The 22,345-nt window shown below is 42.8% G+C and overlaps 1 protein-coding gene across 20 annotated transcripts in view; it reads left to right on the top strand.

Moving 5' to 3' along the window:
- ADGRL3 (adhesion G protein-coupled receptor L3) overlaps positions 1 to 22,345 on the top strand; it is a 1,214,649-nt gene that overhangs the window by 582,134 nt on the left and 610,170 nt on the right. For all 20 annotated transcript variants that reach the window (XM_069740657.1, XM_069740660.1, XM_069740665.1 and 17 more), the window contains 2 exons: positions 10,620 to 10,685; positions 17,750 to 18,052. In XM_069740657.1, the coding sequence (XP_069596758.1) occupies positions 10,620 to 10,685; positions 17,750 to 18,052 (369 nt within the window). The remainder of the gene's footprint in view (positions 1 to 10,619; positions 10,686 to 17,749; positions 18,053 to 22,345) is intronic.

Genomic DNA, 22,345 nt, shown 5'->3' on the forward strand with positions numbered 1-22,345 from the left:
GGCACATGGTGATGTTCCATTTCTGTCAATTTCGTCATCCACCCCTTCTGAGGTTCCAGAGTTCTTGTCTGATTACCGGGATGTATTTGATGAGCCCAAGTCCGATACCCTACCTCCGCATAGAGATTGTGATTGTGCTATCAATATGATTCCTGGTAGTAAATTCCCAAAAGGTCGACTGTTTAATTTATCCGTGCCTGAGCACGCCGCTCTGCGCAGTTATGTGAAGGAATCCCTGGAGAAGGGGCATATTCGCCCGTCATCGTCACCATTAGGAGCAGGGTTCTTTTTTGTAGCCAAGAAGGATGGTTCGCTGAGACCTTGTATAGATTACCGCCTTCTAAATAAGATCACGGTTAAATTTCAGTACCCCTTGCCATTTTTATCTGATTTGTTTGCTCGGATTAAGGGGGCTAGTTGGTTCACCAAGATAGATCTTCGTGGTGCGTATAATCTGGTGCGAATCAGGCGAGGCGATGAATGGAAGACTGCATTTAATACGCCCGAGGGTCATTTTGAGTATCTAGTGATGCCATTCGGACTTGCCAATGCTCCATCAGTGTTTCAGTCCTTTATGCATGACATCTTCCGAGAGTACCTGGATAAATTCCTGATTGTGTACTTGGATGACATTTTGATCTTCTCGGATGATTGGGAGTCTCATGTGAAGCAGGTCAGAACGGTTTTTCAGGTCCTGCGTGCTAATTCTTTGTTTGTGAAGGGATCAAAGTGTCTCTTTGGTGTGCAGAAGGTTTCATTTTTGGGGTTCATGTTTTCCCCTTCTACTTTCGAGATGGATCCTGTTAAGGTCCAAGCCATCCATGATTGGACTCAGCCGACATGTCTGAAAAGTCTGCAAAAGTTTCTGGGCTTTGCTAATTTTTATCGTCGCTTCATCTGCAATTTTTCTAGTATTGCCAAACCATTGACCGATTTGACCAAGAAGGGTGCGGATTTGGTCAATTGGTCTTCTGTTGCTGTGGAAGCTTTTCAGGAGTTGAAGCATCGTTTTTCTTCTGCCCCTGTGTTGTGTCAACCAGATGTTTCTCTTCCGTTCCAGGTCGAGGTTGATGCTTCTGAGATTGGAGCAGGGGCTGTTTTGTCGCAGAGAGGTTCTGATTGCTCAGTGATGAAACCATGCGCTTTTTTTTCCAGGAAGTTTTCGCCTGCTGAGCGAAATTATGATGTGGGCAACCGAGAGTTGCTGGCCATGAAGTGGGCATTCGAGGAGTGGCGTCATTGGCTTGAAGGAGCTAAGCATCGCGTGGTGGTATTGACTGATCATAAGAACTTGACTTATCTCGAGTCTGCTAAGCGGTTGAATCCTAGACAGGCTCGTTGGTCGCTGTTTTTTGCCCGTTTTGACTTTGTGGTTTCGTACCTTCCGGGCTCTAAAAATGTGAAGGCGGATGCTCTGTCTAGGAGTTTTGTGCCCGACTCTCCGGGTTTGTCTGAGCCGGCGGGTATGCTCAAGGAAGGAGTAATTGTGTCTGCCATCTCCCCTGATTTGCGGCGGGTGCTGCAAAAATTTCAGGCTAATAAACCTGATCGTTGTCCAGCGGAGAGACTGTTTGTCCCTGATAGGTGGACCAATAAAGTTATCTCTGAGGTTCATTGTTCGGTGTTGGCTGGTTATCCTGGAATCTTTGGTACCAGAGAGTTAGTGGCTAGATCCTTTTGATGGCCGTCTCTGTCGCGGGATGTGCGTGCTTTTGTGCAGTCCTGTGGGACTTGTGCTCGGGCTAAGCCCTGCTGTTCTCGTGCCAGTGGGTTGCTTTTGCCCTTGCCGGTCCCGAAGAGGCCTTGGACACATATCTCTATGGATTTTATTTCAGATCTTCCCGTTTCTCAAAAGATGTCAGTCATTTGGGTGGTCTGTGATCGCTTTTCTAAGATGGTCCATCTGGTACCCTTGTCTAAATTGCCTTCCTCCTCTGATTTGGTGCCATTGTTCTTCCAGCATGTGGTTCGTTTACATGGCATTCCAGAGAATATCGTTTCTGACAGAGGTTCCCAGTTTGTTTCGAGGTTTTGGCGAGCCTTTTGTGGTAGGATGGGCATTGACTTGTCTTTTTCCTCGGCTTTCCATCCTCAGACTAATGGCCAGACCGAACGAACCAATCAGACCTTGGAAACATATCTGAGATGCTTTGTTTCTGCCGATCAGGATGACTGGGTGTCCTTTTTGCCTTTGGCTGAGTTCGCCCTTAATAATCGGGCCAGCTCGGCTACCTTGGTTTCGCCATTTTTCTGCAATTCTGGGTTCCATCCTCGTTTCTCTTCAGGACAGGTTGAGTCTTCGGACTGTCCTGGTGTGGATACTGTGGTGGACAGGTTGCAGCAGATTTGGACTCATGTAGTGGACAATTTGACCTTGTCCCAGGAGAAGGCTCAACGTTTCGCTAATCGCAGACGCCGTGTGGGTCCCCGACTTCGTGTTGGGGATCTGGTTTGGTTATCTTCTCGTCATATTCTTATGAAGGTTTCCTCTCCTAAGTTTAAACCTCGTTTCATTGGTCCGTATAGGATTTCTGAGGTTCTTAATCCTGTGTCTTTTCGTCTGACCCTCCCAGATTCTTTTTCCATACATAACGTTTTCCATAGGTCATTGTTGCGGAGATACGTGGCACCTATGGTTCCATCTGTTGACCCTCCTGCCCCGGTTTTGGTGGAGGGGGAATTGGAGTATATTGTGGAGAAGATTTTGGATTCTCGTGTTTCAAGACGGAAACTCCAGTATCTGGTTAAATGGAAGGGTTATGCTCAGGAAGATAATTCCTGGGTTTTTGCCTCTGATGTCCATGCTCCCGATCTTGTTCGTGCCTTTCATGTGGCTCATCCTGGTTGGCCTGGGGGCTCTGGTGGGGGTTCGGTGACCCCTCCTCAAGGGGGGGGTACTGTTGTGAATTCTGTGGCAGAGCTCCCTCCTGTGGTCACAAGTGGTACTTCGGCTGATTCTCTCTGGGAGCTTCCGTTTGTGGAGGAAAGTGGTACTGCGGACTCTGAGTTTCCTCCCTCAGGTGATCTGGTGAGGTCGTTAGGTGCTTCTCTACTTAAGTCCACCTAATGCTTTGATCCTGGCTTCCTGTCAATGTTCCAGTGTTGGACTTGTTTATCCCTGGATCATTCCTGTGGCCTGCTGCTCTGCATAGCTAAGTTCTTCTTTGCTATTTGTTTGCTATTTTTTCTGTCCAGCTTGTCTAATTTGTTGCTGGAAGCTCTGGGACGCAAAGGGTGTACCTCCATGCCGTTAGTTCGGTACGGAGGGTCTTTTTGCCCCCTTTGCGTGGTTTTCTTTAGGGTTTTGTGTAGACCGCAAAGTTATCTTTCCTATCCTCGCTCTGTTAAGAAAGTCGGGCCTCACTTTGCTGAATCTATTTCATATCTACGTTTGTCTTTTCATCTTAACTCACAGTCATTATATGTGGGGGGCTGCCTTTTCCTTTGGGGTATTTCTCTGAGGCAAGGTAGGCTTATTTTCTATCTTCAGGCTAGTTAGTTTCTCAGGCTGTGCCGAGTTGCATAGGCAGAGTTAGGCGCAATCCACGGCTGCCTCTAGTGTTGTTTGGAGAGGATTAGGGATTGCGGTCTGCAGAGTTCCCACGTCTCAGAGCTCGTTCTATGATTTTGGGTTATTGTCAGATCACTGTATGTGCTCTGACCGCTATGTTCATTGTGGTACTGAATTGCCTCTCATAACAGTAAATATCGGGTTACTAAGCGCGGCCCTGCGCTTAGTAACCCAATATTTACCCTGGTTACCAGTGAAGACATCGCTGAATCAGCGTCACACACGCCGATTCAGCAATGTCAGCGGGAGATCCAGCGACGAAATAAAGTTTCAAACGATCTGCTACGACGTACGATTCTCAGCGGGGTCCCTGATCGCAGTAGCGTGTCAGACACAGCGAGATCGTAAGGATATCGCTGGAACGTCACGAATCATGCCGTCGTAGCGATCAAAATGCCACTGTGTGACGGTACCCTTAGTGATTCGGCATTTCCCTCTGTTACCTCTGGAGTGACAAAATCTTTGATTGGTATAGAACGTTGACGTGTGTTAGAATTATTATGGTGCATTTATATTAAGCTATTTTGAGTGTGCGGTCAAAACCAAGATTTTGACCCCTTAAGGACCAGTGGTATTTCCGTTTTTGCGTTTCCATTTTTTGCTCTCCTTCTTCCCACGGAGATAACTTTTTTATTTTTCTGTCAATATGGCTATGTGAGGGCTTGTTTTTTGCGGGCCGAGTTTTACTTTTTAATGGCACCATTGATTTTACCATACCTTGTTCTGGAAAACAGGGAAAAAATCCAAATGCGGTGAAATTGCAAAAAAAATTCAATTCATAATTGTTTTTTGGATATTTTTTACCATGTTCACTAAATACTAAAACTGACCTGCCAATATGATTCTCCAGCAGCTCATTACAAGTTCATAGACACCAACCATGTCTTGGTTTTTTTTATCTAAATGGTGAAAAAAAATCCAAAGCTTGTAAAAAAAAATGTTGCCATTTTCCGAGACCCGTAGCATCTCCATTTTTTGGGCGCTGGGGCCAGTTGAGGGCTTATTTTTCGCATGCCGATCTGATGTTTTTATTGATACCATTTTGAAGTGTATATGATTTTTTGATTGCCCCTTATTGCATTTTATTGCAATGTTGCATCGACAAAAAACCTAATTATTGCGTTTCTATTTTTTTCTCGCTGCACCATTTACTGATAGGATTAATTATTTTTATATATTGATAGATCAGGCGATTCTGAATGCGGTGATACCAAATATGTGTATGTTTGATTTTTTTCATTTGTTTTATTTTGAATGGGGTATAGCTATGAGGGTCCAATATAGATCAGCTAAAATTAAGCCTCAGCTGCATGTGTCGCGGCTGTGTGACAATCACAACACATGCATGAAGAACCTGTGTATTCTGACAGTCATATCAGCAACACATGCAGCTGTGGTGCCGGACACCTGATTATCGGGAGCGCTCCATCGCTGCAGCTTCTTCGGTAAGCGCTAAAGCTTGCCGAATAAGGAGGGAGCTGACGATATTCGCTCATCTCTAGTTAAAAAGTCCTCATCATGCCCTCTATAGTCCAATTGCTTTAGTTATTTTATTTACCTCTTTTTTATGTATGATGTTCAGTTTGAGAATCCCCATTGCATGCTGGGATAGTTAAACCCTTCATGACTGGAGCTTTTTTCGTTTTTGTTTTTTGCTCCCCTCCTTCCCAGAGCCATAACTTTTTTATTTTTCCGTCAATATGGCCATGTGAGGGCTTATTTTTTGCAGGACGAGTTGTACTTTTGAACGACACCATTGGTTTTACCATGTCATGTACTCGAAAACGGGAAAAAATTTCAAGTGCGGCGAAATTGCAAAAAAAGTGCAATCCAACACTTGTTTTTTATTTGGCTTTTTCTCTAGGTTCACTAAATGCTAAAACTGACCTGCCATTATGATTCTTCAGGTCATTTCGAGTTCATAGACACCAAATATGTCTAGGTTATTCTTTATCTAAGTGGTGAAAAAAGAGTCAAAACTTTGCTAAAGAAAAAAACAAGGGCCATTTTCCGATACCCGTAGCTTATTTTTTGAGCACCGAGCTGACATTTTTAATGATACCATTTTTGTGCAGATACGATCTTTTGATCACCCGTTATTGCATTTTAATGCAATGTCGCAGCGACCAAAAAAGCAATTCTGGCTTTTTGATTTTTTTTTCTCTATGCCATTTAGCGATCAGGTTAATCCTTTTTTGTATTGATAGATCAGGCGATTCTGAATGCGGCGATACCAAATATGTGTAGGTTTGATTTTTTTATTGTTTTATTTTGAATGGGGCGAAAGAGGGGTGATTTGAACTTTTATATTTTGTTTATTTTTTTCATATTTTTAAAAACATTTCTTTTTTACTTTTGGCATGCTTCAATAGCCTCCATGGGAGGCTAGAAGCTGCCACAACTTGATTGTCTCTGTAACATAGAGGTGATGCTCAGGTCACCTCTATGTAGTAGAATTACTGCATTACTATGCAAATTGCCTCTTCTGAGGAAAAGAGGACTTAAACTCTATAGCACCACCTGTTGGAAGTAGCGATCCTACAAGTCACAATCAACCCTTTAACGAGTCGTGCAATATAACTTAGGATAAAAGCCAAATCAGTATCTCAATTCGCAGACATGGTGTTTCGGGCTGTTGGCCCTCATCAGTGCGAAGCATGAGAACTGATTTGGCTAGGTGAGAGGCTCTGCACAGGGTGGCGCTCGTAGCAATCCGACATCAACAACCATAGAGGTCTCAAGGAGACCTCTGGTTGTCATGCCGATGCACCGCTTACATGTGATCGGGGGTCAGCGGTGCGCGTATTTAACTAGTTTATAGGTACAGGCAGATTGCGATTCCGCCTGAGCCTATTGTGGGCACATGTCAGCTGTTGAAAACAGCTGACATGTCGCGGCTTTGAGGTGGGCTCACTGCCAGAGCCCACCTCAAAACAGGGCTTCTGACGTCGGATGTACTATCCTGTCCGACATCAGAAGGGTTTAAACTATGATGAGTCAGTGCTGCAGTCTCGGTCCCCACTCTAATATGAAGTGTCATCCAGGGGCGGACATATCATTAGTGCAACCTGTGCAGCTTTACTAGGGCCCAAGAGGTAAGGGGGCAGAACCACCTCCAAGACAAGTGGAATTGTGCATTATTATGAGCCATTGGACTACAAAGGGCTCATATACTGTTCTCTCACAGGGGCCCTTTTCTGTTTGTGTCTGCCAATTTATTTCAGGAGCTGGGCAAGACATTGCTCTACCAAGCATGCGTCGCTTGTCAATTCTGACATATGCTCATTAGGATCTTGTCACTGTGCAATATTTGTCTTAGTGCACATTGACAGTGAGCAACCTCGTCGGCTCTAATGAGAAGTGACAAGCCAGAGAGTGCACTGTTAGTGCGCATTGTAAGAAGATAACAGGGAGATCACAGAACTGCCCACGATAGTAAGGTCACTTTTGTAAGTTGGGCTGGTCCCTGCTCATTGCTTTTCTTCCTTGACTGACAGCTAGCTGTGCATCAGTGTTCAGCCGACTGTCAGTTAAAGAGCTGGAGCATGTATACAGCTACCGCTATCATTGCTATAAGTGTTGACTGGAATTGCTCCGAGCACGCTTGCAGGACTGCAAGCAGTGGCTCCTGAGAGAAAAAAAGTTTATTTTGTCCCTGGTGCCGCACTTTCAGTACAATGACTGGGCACCTTCATCATGCTATTAACCTGACAGGTTCCCATTAAATATCACATAGTGTTATTCTGGCTTCACTTCAGTTTATATTCTGTAAATTTGATATATATCTCGAACAATCAGCAAAAATCAATGAACATAGATCACGTTCATTTCATAGCAAGTGGGTCTGTGTGTTCTCAATTGCCAGGACTGAATTTGAGTCCTAGTCTGACCCTGCATTATACACAAGAGATCTATATATAGTATACAGTGTATAGTGTAAGAGTACAGAGAAGGCAGTGATCACCAGTGACATTATACACAGGAATTCTTCATATAGTGTATAGTGTACAAGAAATACAGTGATCACTGGATACACTATACACTGGAACTCTGCATATAGTGTCAGTGTACAAGTAATACAGTGATAACGAGAGACATTATACACAGGAGCTCTGTATATAGTTTACAGTGTACTGGTAATACAAGAATCATCAGTGACAGTATACACAGGAGAACTATATTTAGTGTATAGTATACAGGTAATACAGGGATCACCTGTGACATACACTGGAGCTTTGTATATAGTGTCAGTACAGGTAATACAGGGATCACCAGTGACAATATACACAGGAGGACTGTATATAGTGTCAGTGTACAGGTAATACACTGACTCATCAGTGACATTATACTGTACACAGGAGTTCTGCATATAACGTATAATGTACAGGTAATACAGGGATCACCAGTAACATTATACATAGGAGCTCTGCATATAGTGTCAGTGTAAGGTAATACAGGGATCACCAATGATCACAGGAGCTCTGTATGTAGTGTAAAATGTGTGCGTACATGTGATACAGTGACTCACCAGTGACATCTCTAGGTGAAGTCCTTCATCTTCGCTTTTCTTCTTTATCTGGCACAGACCGCCATCACTTCTTCCTGGACTTGCCTCTGCAGAGAATAACACAGTCATTTACAGCTTATCACTTACAGAGCACATATCCCACTACTTCCCAAACTTCTAAACTAAGCCAGATGCAGAACAAAAGCGACATAGTGATGCCCTCCACAGTAACATGACCTCCCTTTTGTTTCCCCCCATGGAAAACAGTAAAGAATATTATATTACTGTAGTAACATTGTGTCACCTAATTGGTCCCTACAGTAATTGTGATCCCCACTTGCCACCATAAACTAATAATGTATTTTGCTCATTCTGGCCCCCATACAATAATGAAATCTCTCATTATTTAATAATGTGCCCCTTTTCGTTGCCTCAACTTGGTCCCCTATATCCACTATATAGGTACTCTATATTCCCCCATCTTCAGCCCCATATGTCCCTTGTCCTCCCTGGCTCCCATATGTCACTTGTCCTTCCTGGCCCCCGTATGTCCCTTGTTCATCTTGGCCCCCATATGTCCCTTTCCCATCTTGGTCCCCATGTCTCTTGGCCATCTTAGCCCCCATATGTCCCTTGTCCATCTTGACCCCCATATGTCCCTTGTCCATCATGGCCCCCATATGTTCCTTGTCCTGGCCCCGCATCATGCCGCATCCACACAAGAAAAAAAAAAAGATTCCTATTACCTGCCTGCGCTCCCGTGCAACGCAGCATCCTCTTGTCTAGCAGATCTTGTGCGCTCATGTTAATGAGTGCACCTGTCACAGGCGGCACATGACAGTGACGTCACGTGCCAGCGACGTCTTTATCCCCGAAGTCAGATCTTATCTTTACATGTGTTGTGGTGGTTCAGATCATAAACACTGTGTGCCCATGCCCCTGCACATACTCTGCCAGTGCTCTTAAAGGGCTTGTGACCCTATAAACCTGCAGGGACCTTTTTTTATTATGTTCTTTCTAAGGGCTCATCAGGGATTTCACTGATACTACGCCAGGCCAGGCCAACCCTTGTTTCAGAACCAACTTAGCTCAGCCACCCTAGATGGAGTTTTTATTTGGCATCATGGGGCTCAATGGTTAGCTATGTAGCTTTACAGCGCTGGGATCCTGGGATCGAACAGGACAAAATCTGTGAGGAGTTTGTATGGGTTTCCTGCAGGTGCTCCAGTTTCTAACACCCTTCAAAGACATACTGATAGCGAATTTAGATTGTGACAGCAATGATGTCTGTAAAGCGATGTGGAATATGATGGCGCTATATAAATATATGAGAGTAAAATAAATACATATTCACAAGAAATCAAAAAGTTATGTTTTTCTAAGCTTTAATAAATTTGCTTATAAAGAAAATAATATCATGCAAAATAGTTACTAATTAATATAACTTCCATTTATTTTTGGGGATATTGAACAGCATCTCATTTAGTAGCATTTTTTAAATATTTTCAAGAAACTTTCAGAAATTTTTCTTTAACCCCGTCATCTGCCATAGAAGTACGGCACAAGTCGGAAGCGGGTGTATGGAGCTTGCTCATGTAGCATGCCCACCCCGTACCCGGCAGGTGATGTCTGTGTATTACAGCCAGGACCTGCCACTAACCATTGTTAACCTGTTTAATGCTTCTCTTGATCTCTGACAACTGCAATTAACGTGCACCGGCTTGCATGTGCATCATTCTCTCCTCCCATTAGCGGGCCCATGATGTGATTGAGGGTCACCAATGGGTTGTCATGATAGCTGGGGGTCAGCTGATGATATGGCCGGGCTTCAAAGGAAACTGTGATTTCTGCTATATGCAGCGATGTTGTGGGATCACTGTATATAGCAGAAGCAATCTGATGATCACATCTTCAAGTCCCTTAAAAAGGTTAACAAGAACAGTGAAAAGTAAAAAAAAAAAGTTTTAAAAAATATAAAAAAAATAAAATACATATACAAGTTCAAATCACACCCACTTTTCCTCAATTAAAAATAAAGATATTAAAAAAATACACACATCTGGTATTGCCACATTCAGAAAAGTCAGATCTATCAAAATATAAAAGAGTTAACCCGATTGATAAACACTGTAAACGAGAACACCAAAATTATGCTTCTTTGGTTGCTGCAATTCCACAAAAAAACAAGCGATAAAAAGTCACATCTATCCAAAAATGGTGTTAATCAAAGCCTTGTCTTGCCCCGCAAAAAGTAAGCTATAACACAGCTCCATTGGCTGAAAAATTAAAGTTTTATGGGTCTCAGAAAATGGTGACACAACCCAAAAATATTTTTTGCAACCTTTTGAGTTGCAAAAAAACCAAAACAATTCCCATACAACAATGTCAGAAGGAGATATATTGACTTTTTTCTTGGTAGGAAAACTCCTTAAATTTACATTAAATTAGATTCTCATAAACTATACATACAATGTCTGTGCTTTATGTATATTCATATGTCCATATGTACAATGATTGTTTAAAACTTTTCTCTTCACTTAGGTCACATTTCTTACAATGTTCCCTCCAATCATATTGATTCGAATATTGAAAGAGCTGTCCCTCGAGGTAAGTCAGTTAATTTTATGTATTTCATTTTACAATCCATAGATCGAACATATTTAACTCAGACATGATTTTGGAGTTGAGTAAGGCAATGTTTTTTGGCCGACAGTTTCTAGAAGGCAATGTCTCAAGTCAGGCTCAGGAGAATGGTGGAAGTAGGGGTCATGTGACATATACCATGTGTACTCCCAAAATTACATAGAACAGTAGGTTTGTTACAGCTGCCTAGAGGTAAGTTGGTGGGCTGAAGTAGTGACTGAAGGGACATTAGCCTTCACCTGATCAGTGTGTGTGCAGAGTGTATCTAACCAGAGGTGACCAGAACATTGAGCATGGTGGCTAACTGTTGTGCAACCTATTACAATGCCTGTATTCCTATGTTACAAAGATAGCCGACTTTTTTGGCACAGTGGGCAATTCCAAGAGTATTACTACTCCTCATTTAGAGTACAAGTATTCAGTATCCTGTTCTTGAAATGATTGTTATATTACAACAGGAGTTGAAGGCAAGTGGTGTTTTAATTAAATGATACTCATTTATACAAGACTTAGACTAGAATGCTGTCTGCCACTGATTGACCCAGGTTCAACTTGTTTAGTGTTTCGCAGACTATTATGGGACATGCAAATTGCCCACTTGCAGCTGGGGGAGGTTTCAATTATTGAAGCACAGTTATTTAATGGCTTTGAGGAGCTATGGAGGCACAAACCAAATTACTCACCATTTACTGAACAATTACAAGTATGAGAGATTAGACTGCAAGAGAACCATACTGTAGCTCTCCACTAGAAAAGTACACTGTAGCAGTCAATTTAGTGCATCCATATTTGATTGGAACTTGGAGATCCCTGACCTTGATTTAAGTACTACAAAGTTGTGTCAATGAAAAGTTGTGTCATTTGTTTAAAAAAAAACAAAAAAAACTAAACATTGTTCAACTGCAATACCGTTGTCGTTCTGGGAAACAGGGCTATAAAGTCAATAAGTCAAACTTTAACCTCTGAAGAGATATACTGAAAATGTAAAGTAATCTACCACTAGAACCCTAAATATTCCTGAGAACTTGGCTTTGGCTTCTTAGAACTTGGATTTGCAGAGCCTATCTTGATTGGAGTGGAGATATGCATCCAAGTACAGGGCTTAAGGTACCGTCACACTAAGCGACGCTGCAGCGATACCGACAACGATGTCGATCGCTGCAGCGTCGCTGTTTGGTCGCTGGAGAACTGTCCAGCAACCAACGATCCCGAGGTCCCCGGTAACCAGGGTAAACATCGGGTTACTAAGCGCAGGGCCGCGCTTAGTAACCCGATGTTTACCCTGGTTACCAGCGTAAACGTTAAAAAAACAAACACTACATACTTACCTTCAGCTGTCTGTCCTCCGGCGCTCTGCTTTCCTCTGCACTGTCAGCGCCGGTCAGCCGGAAAGCAGAGCGGTGACGTCACCGCTGTGCTTTCCGGCTGGCTGGCGCTGACACAGGATGCAGGAGGAGTGCAGAGAAGCACAGCGCCGGGGACAGACAGCTGAAGGTAAGTATGTAGTGTTTGTTTTTTTAACGTTTACGCTGGTAACCAGGGTAAACATCGGGTTACTAAGCGCGGCCCTGCGCTTAGTAACCCGATGTTTACCCTGGTTACCAGTGAAGACATCGCTGGATCGGTGTCACACACGCCGATCCAGCGATGTCAGCGGGAAGTCCAGCGACGAAATAAAGTTCTGGACTTTCCTCAGCGAGCAACGATCTCCCAGCAGGGGCCTGATCGTTGGTCGCTGTCACACATAACGATTTCCTTAACGATATCGTTGCTACGTCACAAAAAGCAACGATATCATTAACGATATCGTTATGTGTGACGGTACCTTTAGCATATTCCAGCTGTTTCATAGGAACGTGAATGGAGCAGATATCGAACATACACACATCTGCTCCATTCAAGACTTACAGGTGCTTCTTACAAATTTAGAATATCATCAACTTTCCATTAATATGCTTGGATATATCACTCTGTGAACAGCCAGCATCTTTAGCAATGACCTTTTGTGGCTTACCCTCCTTGTGGAGTGTGTCAAAGACTGCCTTCTGGACATCTGTCAAGTCAGCAGTCTTCCCCATGATTGTGGAGCCTAATGGAACAGACTAAGGGACTTTTTAAATGCTTAGGAAACCTTTGTAGGTGTTGATTGTAAATTATTCTAATTTACTGAGATAATGACTTTTGGGTTTTCATTGGGCTTAAGCCATAATCATCAACATTAATAGAAATAAATAATTGAAATAGATCACTCTGTTTGTAATGACTATATATAATATATGAGTTTCACTTTTTGTATTGAAGAATTGAAAAAAATTAACTTTTTGATGATATTCTAATTTTGTGAGAAGCATCTGTAGCTCTGCAGAGCCTAGGCTTCTTAGCAGTCAAGGCCCCCAGTAAATTATCCACTGTCTTGTATTATAGAGTGGACAACTTCAGTTATGGGAATACTCCTTTACAATCTACTCATCTTTTGTTTCATGACTCTAGCTTTGACTCCTTCAAATAAAAGGTTATGAATAATAATTAATAGTAACAATTTTTTTTACAATTTATTAATAAGTTGGGGTGTTAGGTTGGTAGAAAATTGCATATATTTATATAAATTATAATTTGCAAACTTTGCATAACGAAATTCCTATGAAAGTACCTATATAACAAGCTATGAAAATAAGTTAATTGAGCAATAGTAGGTTCCCGGAGCTGGAGGTACTATATTTCTACTAGATTAGAGATGACAAATCAATCCTCTGGGAATCACCTTTAAGTTGAATTTTAATAAAATTTGCAGGTTCTGGAAAATTCTAAATATTCATATTGGATTCACTCAAATCAACCAAAACATTGGCCCGTACCATTTTACACATTGCCGAAGATTGCATCAGCCAGAAAGAAGACTCAGATAATGTCATGCATGGTCTCCCCATAATGCCTTGTTACTATTACATCACATGGTCTAACGCAGCCATTCAGGGGGGATTATTACAGCTACTATAAAAGATCAGGCAGAGAAAGCAGCATCTATTTTAGGGTTCTACAGCCTAGGTAGAGTATGTCAGAGTGCACAGTTCATTATAAGGCTGGGTTCACATTGCGTTAACAGCAGCCCGTTCAACACATACGTTAACGGGCTGCTGTTAACGCAAGTGCCGGAATGGCAGCCCGCTAGCGCAGATAGAGCATCTGCTAGCTCTATCTGCGCTAGCGGTGACGGACCTGAAAACGCTACAGCCTGTGTCTCGGGGTCCGTCACTCAGTGACGGCACATGGCTAGCGCACGCCCACAATGGCGATGTGTCCGACATTGGAGTCAATGGCGGTGTTAACGCCGTGGTGTAACGTAGTCCGTCTAACGGACGCGCTCAACGCAATGTGAACCCAGCCTTAGAGATAGTGAAAGAGAAGCCTGGTGTACTACTGCACAGCTGAAGAACATAGAAAAATGTGAGTGGTAGTCTCTGAATAATAGATAAGAAATGAAAAGAGGAGAAAGAGATAGGAGAAGTGCAGGAGCTGCAGAGTCTGTATGTATGAAAATTAATGGGTCTGTGTACTGCATTACAGCAACTTTTCCAGCTGCCTGTGAATTTAATGACACTTTTTTTTTTATTCTTGAAGTACTTAGTTCCAGGATGGCAATTTATTTTTTTTTTATTTTCTTCACCCCTACTCTTATTTTTCCTACTGAAGAAAAATTCAAGCTTCTAACAACATCTTTTTGAATTTACTTTGTCACACTGGAACTTGACAAAACAATACAGCTCCCTTTTGCTGTTGCTGGCTTTTGGGATGTGTACATACTCATAATTTCTTGTCATGTCCTTTTTGGGGAAGTTGTATTTTTTTCTAATTCTTTAAAAAAAACAAAAAGGACATATTTACATCTTTGTATGTGTTTTCCACAAGTGCACTGTAGCAACTGTATGCCCCACGACAATACTGCGAACTGGTGTCACTTGTTCACTGGTGCATGTACCTACTTACCAAAGTAGCATTCTCAGGTAAAGCTTTGTGTCAGGGGTAGAATATTTTTCAAACTAATATCAAACAATATTTTCAAAAATATTACACACATTTTACTTTTTAATACCTGTAATACTAGTTCAATTTAGCAGCTGTATATCTAACAACAATAATGCAGTCTGGGGCTACATTTTCCATGTACCTATCTACTATGATCATTCTTGGTTATGGCTTTTTGTTGAAGGGAAACTAGTGTGTAAAGTGAATTAATAAATAATACAAGTTTTACTTTTTGCACACCTTTTTTACTAGTCCCTTTTAGCTTCTATACAGCCCACAACAATGGTGCAGGTTGGTGCATGTGGCTTCCTAGTTGTGTATCTACCTAGCATTTGTTATTATGGTGTCCTTTAATTTGCTTTTAAAAAAATGCTAAATTAAGATGTCTGTCTCTTCAGCTCTGTTTTGGAACACCTAATAATAATAATAATAATAATCTTTATTTTTATATAGCGCTAACATATTCCGCAGTGCTTTACAGTTTGAACACATTATCATCACTGTCCCCGATGGGGCTCACAATCTAAATTCCCTATCAGTATGTCTTTGGAATGTGGGAGGAAACCGGAGTGCCCGGAGGAAACCCACGCAAACACGGAGAGAACATACAAACTCTTTGCAGATGTTGTCCTGGGTGGGATTAGAACCCAGGACTCCTAGCGCTGCAAGGCTGCTGTGCTAACCACTGCGCCACCGTGCTGCCCGAATTAATTAACACCTGTTTAAGTTGTCAAATTGGAGACATACAAGTCTCACCAATTCAAAGGGTGAACTGTTGTTTCATTATTAGTCTATTTGGCTGAAACATATTTCCTATCTGCTATTTTTTGTCGAGTCCATATTTTTAAAGGGTTGGATAATGATTATGGATAAGCATGAGTAAATGTACTGTAAAGTGGAGGCCATGATTTTGGAAGAACGTCAGGTCAAAGTCAGTGTTATAACTCATGAATTAGGCATTTCAATTGGCATGGTTTCCAGTATAATTCATGATATTTTGATTATGTCACGGTCAGTTCCCTGTTTATGCCATGAATGTTGATTCCTGAGCAAAAAACCTATCACCAGCAATTTAGCTAAGAGAATTTAGACATGCTTATATAAAATATAGGAGTCTTCTATTCTTAAATTAGGATAAAATAACTGAAAACTTCAGTGTGCAGAACTATTCACCCCTAAAGTCAGTACTTTGTAAATCCTCCTTTTGTGGCAATTAAAGCTGCAAGTTGCTTTGGATAAGTCTCTATGAGCTTTCCACATTTTACCATTAAGATTTTTGCCCATTCCTCAAGACAAAACTGCTCCAGCTCCTTCCAATTAGATGGTTTCCTCTAGTGAACAGCAATCTTCAAGTCTGACCACAGATTCTCAATTGAATTATGGTCTAGGCTTTGACTAGGCCACTCCAAAATATTTAGACGTTTCCCTTTAAACCACTTGAGTGTTGCTTTAGCAGTATGCTTTGTGTCATTGTCTTGTTGGAAGGCGAACCTCCGTCACAGTCTCAAATCACTGACACACTGAAACAGGTTATGCTCAGAATATCCCTGTATTTTGCACTATCCATCTTCCCCTCAACTTGGACCATATTCCATGCCCCTGCTGCTGAAAAACAACCCTGTAGCAAGATGCTGCCACCACCATGTTTCACTGTGTGGGATGGTTTTCTTGAGGTGATGACCTGTGTTAGTTTGATGCCAGACATAGCTATTACCTTGGCAGCCAAAAAGTTCAATGTTTGTCTCATCTGACCACCGCACCTCCCAGTTCATTTGGGGAGTCTCTCACAAGTCTTCTGGCAAACTCAAAAGAGCCTTACAATTTTTGTGTGTAAGTAAAGGCTTTTTTGTGTCCACTCTTCCATAAAGGCCACCTCTATGGAGTGTACGGTTTATTGTGGTTGTATGGGAACGCTGCAGCTCTTTCAAGGTTGCCTTTGGTCTCTGTGCTGCTGGTCTGATTAATGCCCTCATTGCCTGTGCTGAGAGTTTTAGTGGACAGCCCTCTCTTGGCAGGTTTGTTTTGGTACCATCTTGTTTCCATTTGATGATAATGGATTTGATGGTGCTCTGGAGTATCATCAGATATTGGAATATTTTTATAACCCAACCCTGACTTGTACTTGTACTTGATGGAGATTGAATACTTTTGCAAGCCACCGTACTCAGCAAAACGTCCAGACCCTTAAATATGTAACATATTACAAAGCTTTGGATAAAAATGTTAATATATTCACTGCTTTAACTGGTATTCTGCCTGTCTCTGTGTAACCTGACCGGCTGCATTGTTGGATTGTCTACAACCAGTAAAAGGCAGTAGTACTCACATGGTGGCAGATGTCATCGCAAGGGCCTGTGTTGTACCAAGAGTAGCAGGTTATCACTAAGGACGCTTCATGAGTGTCAGAGGTTTTTGTTTTTTTTGTAAATCACTCAAGGGGTTACTGTAGTACAATTGTGCAAAAAAAAATAATTGCGACTTTTTGAAATGTTGCAAATGATGAAATTAGTCAAAAACATCTTAAAACCGCTCCTGCAATGGTGAACTAAAGGGAAAAAATCAGATGCAAAGGCGCAATTTAAAAGAACAATTAGTTGCAAACAAAAAACATGCATAAAACACCAAAATCTAGACTAACAAAGGCGCAAATCCAGTAATGGATTGGGGCCTACAAGTTTATGCTCAGATCTGACTTTGAAAACGTGTGTAGGTTGTTCAGTAGGTTGCACAAGGGAAATGAAATGCATTATATTGTTCATAAATGAAAGAAATTAAAGAAACAAACTTCAATACTTTTAACAAATGTAGTTGCATTATCCTGATAGTACTGATGCCAGACATGATAAAGTAAGCTGACTCTCCTGAATAACCAAGCCATCCTCTTCTCTTCACTAGTATATTCACGTGGTGCTTACAGGGGGATTCTAGAGGATGACATGAAAAGATTTTTTAGTAGGTTTGGAAACAAATACATTAATATTTTGCCTTTTAACCTTTTTTTTAAGAACTTTACCCAACACGTCAGTACAATGGAGCTAGTACAACCATTTCTTCAACAACTTACCGAATTACAACTACCAGCACAGTAAAAACAACAGCTGTATCAACAATACCTCGAAGGAACATATCTACGCTATCTCCGACCACTGAAATTCCTGCCGAAGTCACTTCACGATCTACGCCAAGTTCATCACAGTTGCCTGCAATTGGCATAGAGAGTTGTGAGGCTATAGTAGCACGTGAGATCATGTGGTTTAAAACGCGACAAGGACAAACAGCAAAACAGCCGTGCCCTTTGGGGACTGTTGGTAAGTATCTCCTGTCTCTCCTCAATTAAATTTGTATAAATTGCCGTGAGCTAGGACTGTCCTCTGGCTGTAATATTGGAGAACATTGAAGTGTCTGACATCAACATATTGCTCACTCCTTATGGCAGTATAAATATATGCTTGTAGTGTCAATCTGAAGTATTCAGCTGTACAGAAACAAATAATATGGGGTTTCAGACTACATTCCATTCCAAAAAAGTTATCTAAAGTTTGCAATGTTTATAGATGTGATGATCACATGCCGCAGAATTATCTGCTGAACAATATGGGTTGCTCCCTTTCAAGAAACCTTCATGCCCTGGACCAGCTTGGTATAAATAAAAAAAAAAGATGGCAATAGAGTCTCCTGGTCCACTGGGGAATCTCTGCTGCTGCTTCGGGTCGACAGTATGGCAACCAATCAATAAGCTCAGCTGCACTGAGCGGGGTGTCCCATCTACAATTCCAGAGCTACTAAGCTAACTGATTGGATGCCACAAAGTCAATATGACGTCAGCACAACAGCCAATGCCACATCTCTTTAAGAGAACAAACCAAAATTGCACTGAAAATGATCTTCTGAAGAAGTGTTTTTCTTAAAGAACTTATATGGTGGTCTTTGGGAGACATTTCACTGCACTTTATATGTTTGTAAGCCGGGGCTGGTTGGCAGATTTTAGCATGGGGCAAGCACAAACCACTGGCAGATTAGTAGTGGTTCATCCTTAATTGTTAATTTTGGGTGCTAAATGAGAGAGACAAGACTGCGTTTGTTCATGCATAGTGCCTTGAAAATGTATTCATGCTCCATTAACTTTTACACATTTTTTCACATTACACTCACAAACTTAAATGTATTTTATTGGGATTTTATGTGATATGCCAACAGAATCGAGCAAGTACCGTATATACTCGAGTATAAGCCGACCCGAGTATAAGCCGACCCCCCTAATTTTGCCACAAAAAACTGGGAAAACTTAATGACTCGAGTATAAGCCTAGGGTGGAAAATGCAGCAGCTACCGGTAAATTTCAAAAGTAAACATAGATACCAATAAAAGTAAAATTAATTGAGACATCAGAAGGTTAAGTGTTTTTGAATATCCATCTTGAATCAGGAGCCCCATACAATGCTCCATAAAGTTTGATGGGCCCCATTAGATGCTCCATATTAAAATATGTCCCATATAATGCTGCATAAAGGGTAATAAGGGCCTCATAAGATGCTCCATAAAGATATTTGCCCAATATAGTGCTGCACAAGTGTTATGGCCCCATAAGATGCTCCGCACAGCCACTTGCCCCATATACTGCTGCACAAGTGTTATGGCCCCATTATAGTGCTCCGTATAGCCACTTGCCCCATATAGTGCTGCACAAGCGTTATGGCCCCATACAGATGCTCCGCACAGCCACGTGCCCCATATAATGCTGCACAAGTGTTATGGCCCAATAAGATGCTCCGCACAGCCACTTGCCCCATATAATGCTGCACAAGTGTTATGGCCCCATTATAGTGCTCCGTACAGCCACTTGCCCCATATAGTGCTGCACAAGCGTTATGGCCCCATACAGATGCTCCGCACAGCCACTTGCCCCTTATAATGCTGCACAAGTATGGCCCCTGTTGTGAATTCTGTTGTCGGGCTCCCTCCTGTGGTCATGAATGGTACTTCAGCTGGTTCTGTCCATGGACTTCCTCTGGTGGGTGTTTCTGAGTTTCACAGGTGACGAGGTTAATTCGTTAGCTGCTGCTCTATTTAACTCCACTTAGATCTTTGCTCCATGCCACCTGTCAATGTTCCAGTATTGGTCTAGTTCACTCCTGGATCGTTCTTGTGACCTGTCTTCCCATCAGAGGCTAAGTTCCAGCTTGTATTTCTTTGGTTTGCTATTTTTCTGTCCAGCTTGCTATTTAATTTGTTGTCTTGCTTGCTGGAAGCTCTGGGACGCAGAGGGAGTGCCTCCGCACCGTGAGTCGGTGCGGAGTGTCTTTTTGCGCCCTCTGCGTGGTCTTTTTGTAGGTTTTTGTGCTGACCGCAAAGTAACCTTTCCTATCTTTGGTCTGTTCAGTAAGTCGGGCCTCACTTTGCTAAATCTATTTCATCTCTGTGTTTGTATTTTCATCTTTACTCACAGTCATTATATGTGGGGGGCTGCCTTTTCCTTTGGGGAATTTCTCTGAGGCAAGGTAGGCTTTATTTTTCTATCTTCAGGGCTAGCTAGTTTCTTAGGCTGTGCCGAGTTGCATAGGGAGCGTTAGGCGCAATCCACGGCTATTTCTAGTGTGTTTGATAGGTTTAGGGATTGCGGTCAGCAGAGTTCCCACGTCCCAGAGCTCGTCCTTATTATCAGTAACTATCAGGTCATTCTGTGTGCTCTTAACCACCAGGTCCATTATTGTCCTGACCACCAGGTCATAACAGGCCCCATAAGATGCTCTGCACAGCTACTTGCCCCATATAATGCTGCACAAGTGTTATGGCCCCATAAGATGCTCCGCACAGCTACTTGCCCCATATAATGCTGCACAAGTGTTATGGCCCCATACAGATGCTCCGCATAGCCACTTGCCCCTTATAATGCTGCACAAGTATGGCCCCATAAAATGCTCTGCACAGCTACTTGCCCCATATAGTGCTGTACAAGTGTTATGGCCCCATAAGATGCTCTGCACAGTCACTTGCCCCATATAGTGCTGCACAAGTGTTATGGCCCCATACAGATGCTCCGCACAGCCACTTGCCCCATATAATGCTGCACAAGTGTTATGGCCCCATAAGATGCTCTGCACAGTCACTTGCCCCATATAGTGCTGCACAAGTGTTATGGCCCCATACAGATGCTCCGCACAGCCACTTGCCCCATATAATGCTGCACAAGTGTTATGGCCCCATTATAGTGCTCCGTACAGCCACTTGCCCCATATAGTGCTGCACAAGCGTTATGGCCCCATACAGATGCTCCGCACAGCCACTTGCCCCTTATAATGCTGCACAAGTGTTATGGCCCCATAAGATGCTCTGCACAGCTACTTGCCCCATATAATGCTGCACAAGTGTTATGGCCCCATAAGATGCTCCGCACAGCTACTTGCCCCATATAATGCTGCACAAGTGTTATGGCCCCATACAGATGCTCCGCACAGCCACTTGCCCCATATAATGCTGCACAAGTGTTATGGCCCCATTATAGTGCTCCGTACAGCCACTTGCCCCATATAGTGCTGCACAAGCGTTATGGCCCCATACAGATGCTCCGCACAGCCACTTGCCCCATATAGTGCTGCACAAGTGTTATGGCCCCATAAGATGCTCTGCACAGCTACTTGCCCCATATAATGCTGCACAAGTGTTATGGCCCCATAAGATGCTCCGCACAGCTACTTGCCCCATATAATGCTGCACAAGTGTTATGGCCCCATAAGATGCTCCGCACAGCTACTTGCCCCATATAATGCTGCACAAGTGTTATGGCCCCATACAGATGCTCCGCATAGCCACTTGCCCCTTATAATGCTGCACAAGTATGGCCCCATAAGATGCTCTGCACAGCTACTTGCCCCATATAGTGCTGCACAAGTGTTATGGCCCCATAAGATGCTCCGCATAGCCACTTGCCCCTTATAATGCTGCACAAGTATGGCCCCATAAGATGCTCTGCACAGCTACTTGCCCCATATAGTGCTGCACAAGTGTTATGGCCCCATAAGATGCTCCGCACAGCTACTTGCCCCATATAATGCTGCACAAGTGTTATGGCCCCATACAGATGCTCTGCACAGCCACTTGCCCCATATAATGCTGCACAAGTGTTATGGCCCCATACAGATGCTCCGCACAGCTACTTGCCCCTTATAATGCTGCACAAGTATGGCCCCATAAGATGCTCTGCACAGATACTTGCCCCATATAGTGCTGCACAAGTGTTATGGCCCCATAAGATGCTCTGCACAGTCACTTGCCCCATATAGTGCTGCACAAGTGTTATGGCCCCATAAGATGCTCTGCACAGTCACTTGCCCCATATAGTGCTGCACAAGTGTTATGGCCCCATACAGATGCTCCGCACAGCCACTTGCCCCATATAATGCTGCACAAGTGTTATGGCCCCATAAGATGCTCTGCACAGTCACTTGCCCCATATAGTGCTGCACAAGTGTTATGGCCCCATAAGATGCCCCATACAGTCACTGCCCCATATAATGCTGCACAAGTGTTATGGCCCCATAAGATGCTCTGCACAGTCACTTGCCCCATATGCTGTGGCTGCCATAAAAAAAAATCACATACTC

This window comes from Ranitomeya imitator, chromosome 1 (genome assembly GCF_032444005.1).
Source record: "Ranitomeya imitator isolate aRanImi1 chromosome 1, aRanImi1.pri, whole genome shotgun sequence".
In the NCBI taxonomy this organism is placed as follows: domain Eukaryota; kingdom Metazoa; phylum Chordata; class Amphibia; order Anura; family Dendrobatidae; genus Ranitomeya; species Ranitomeya imitator.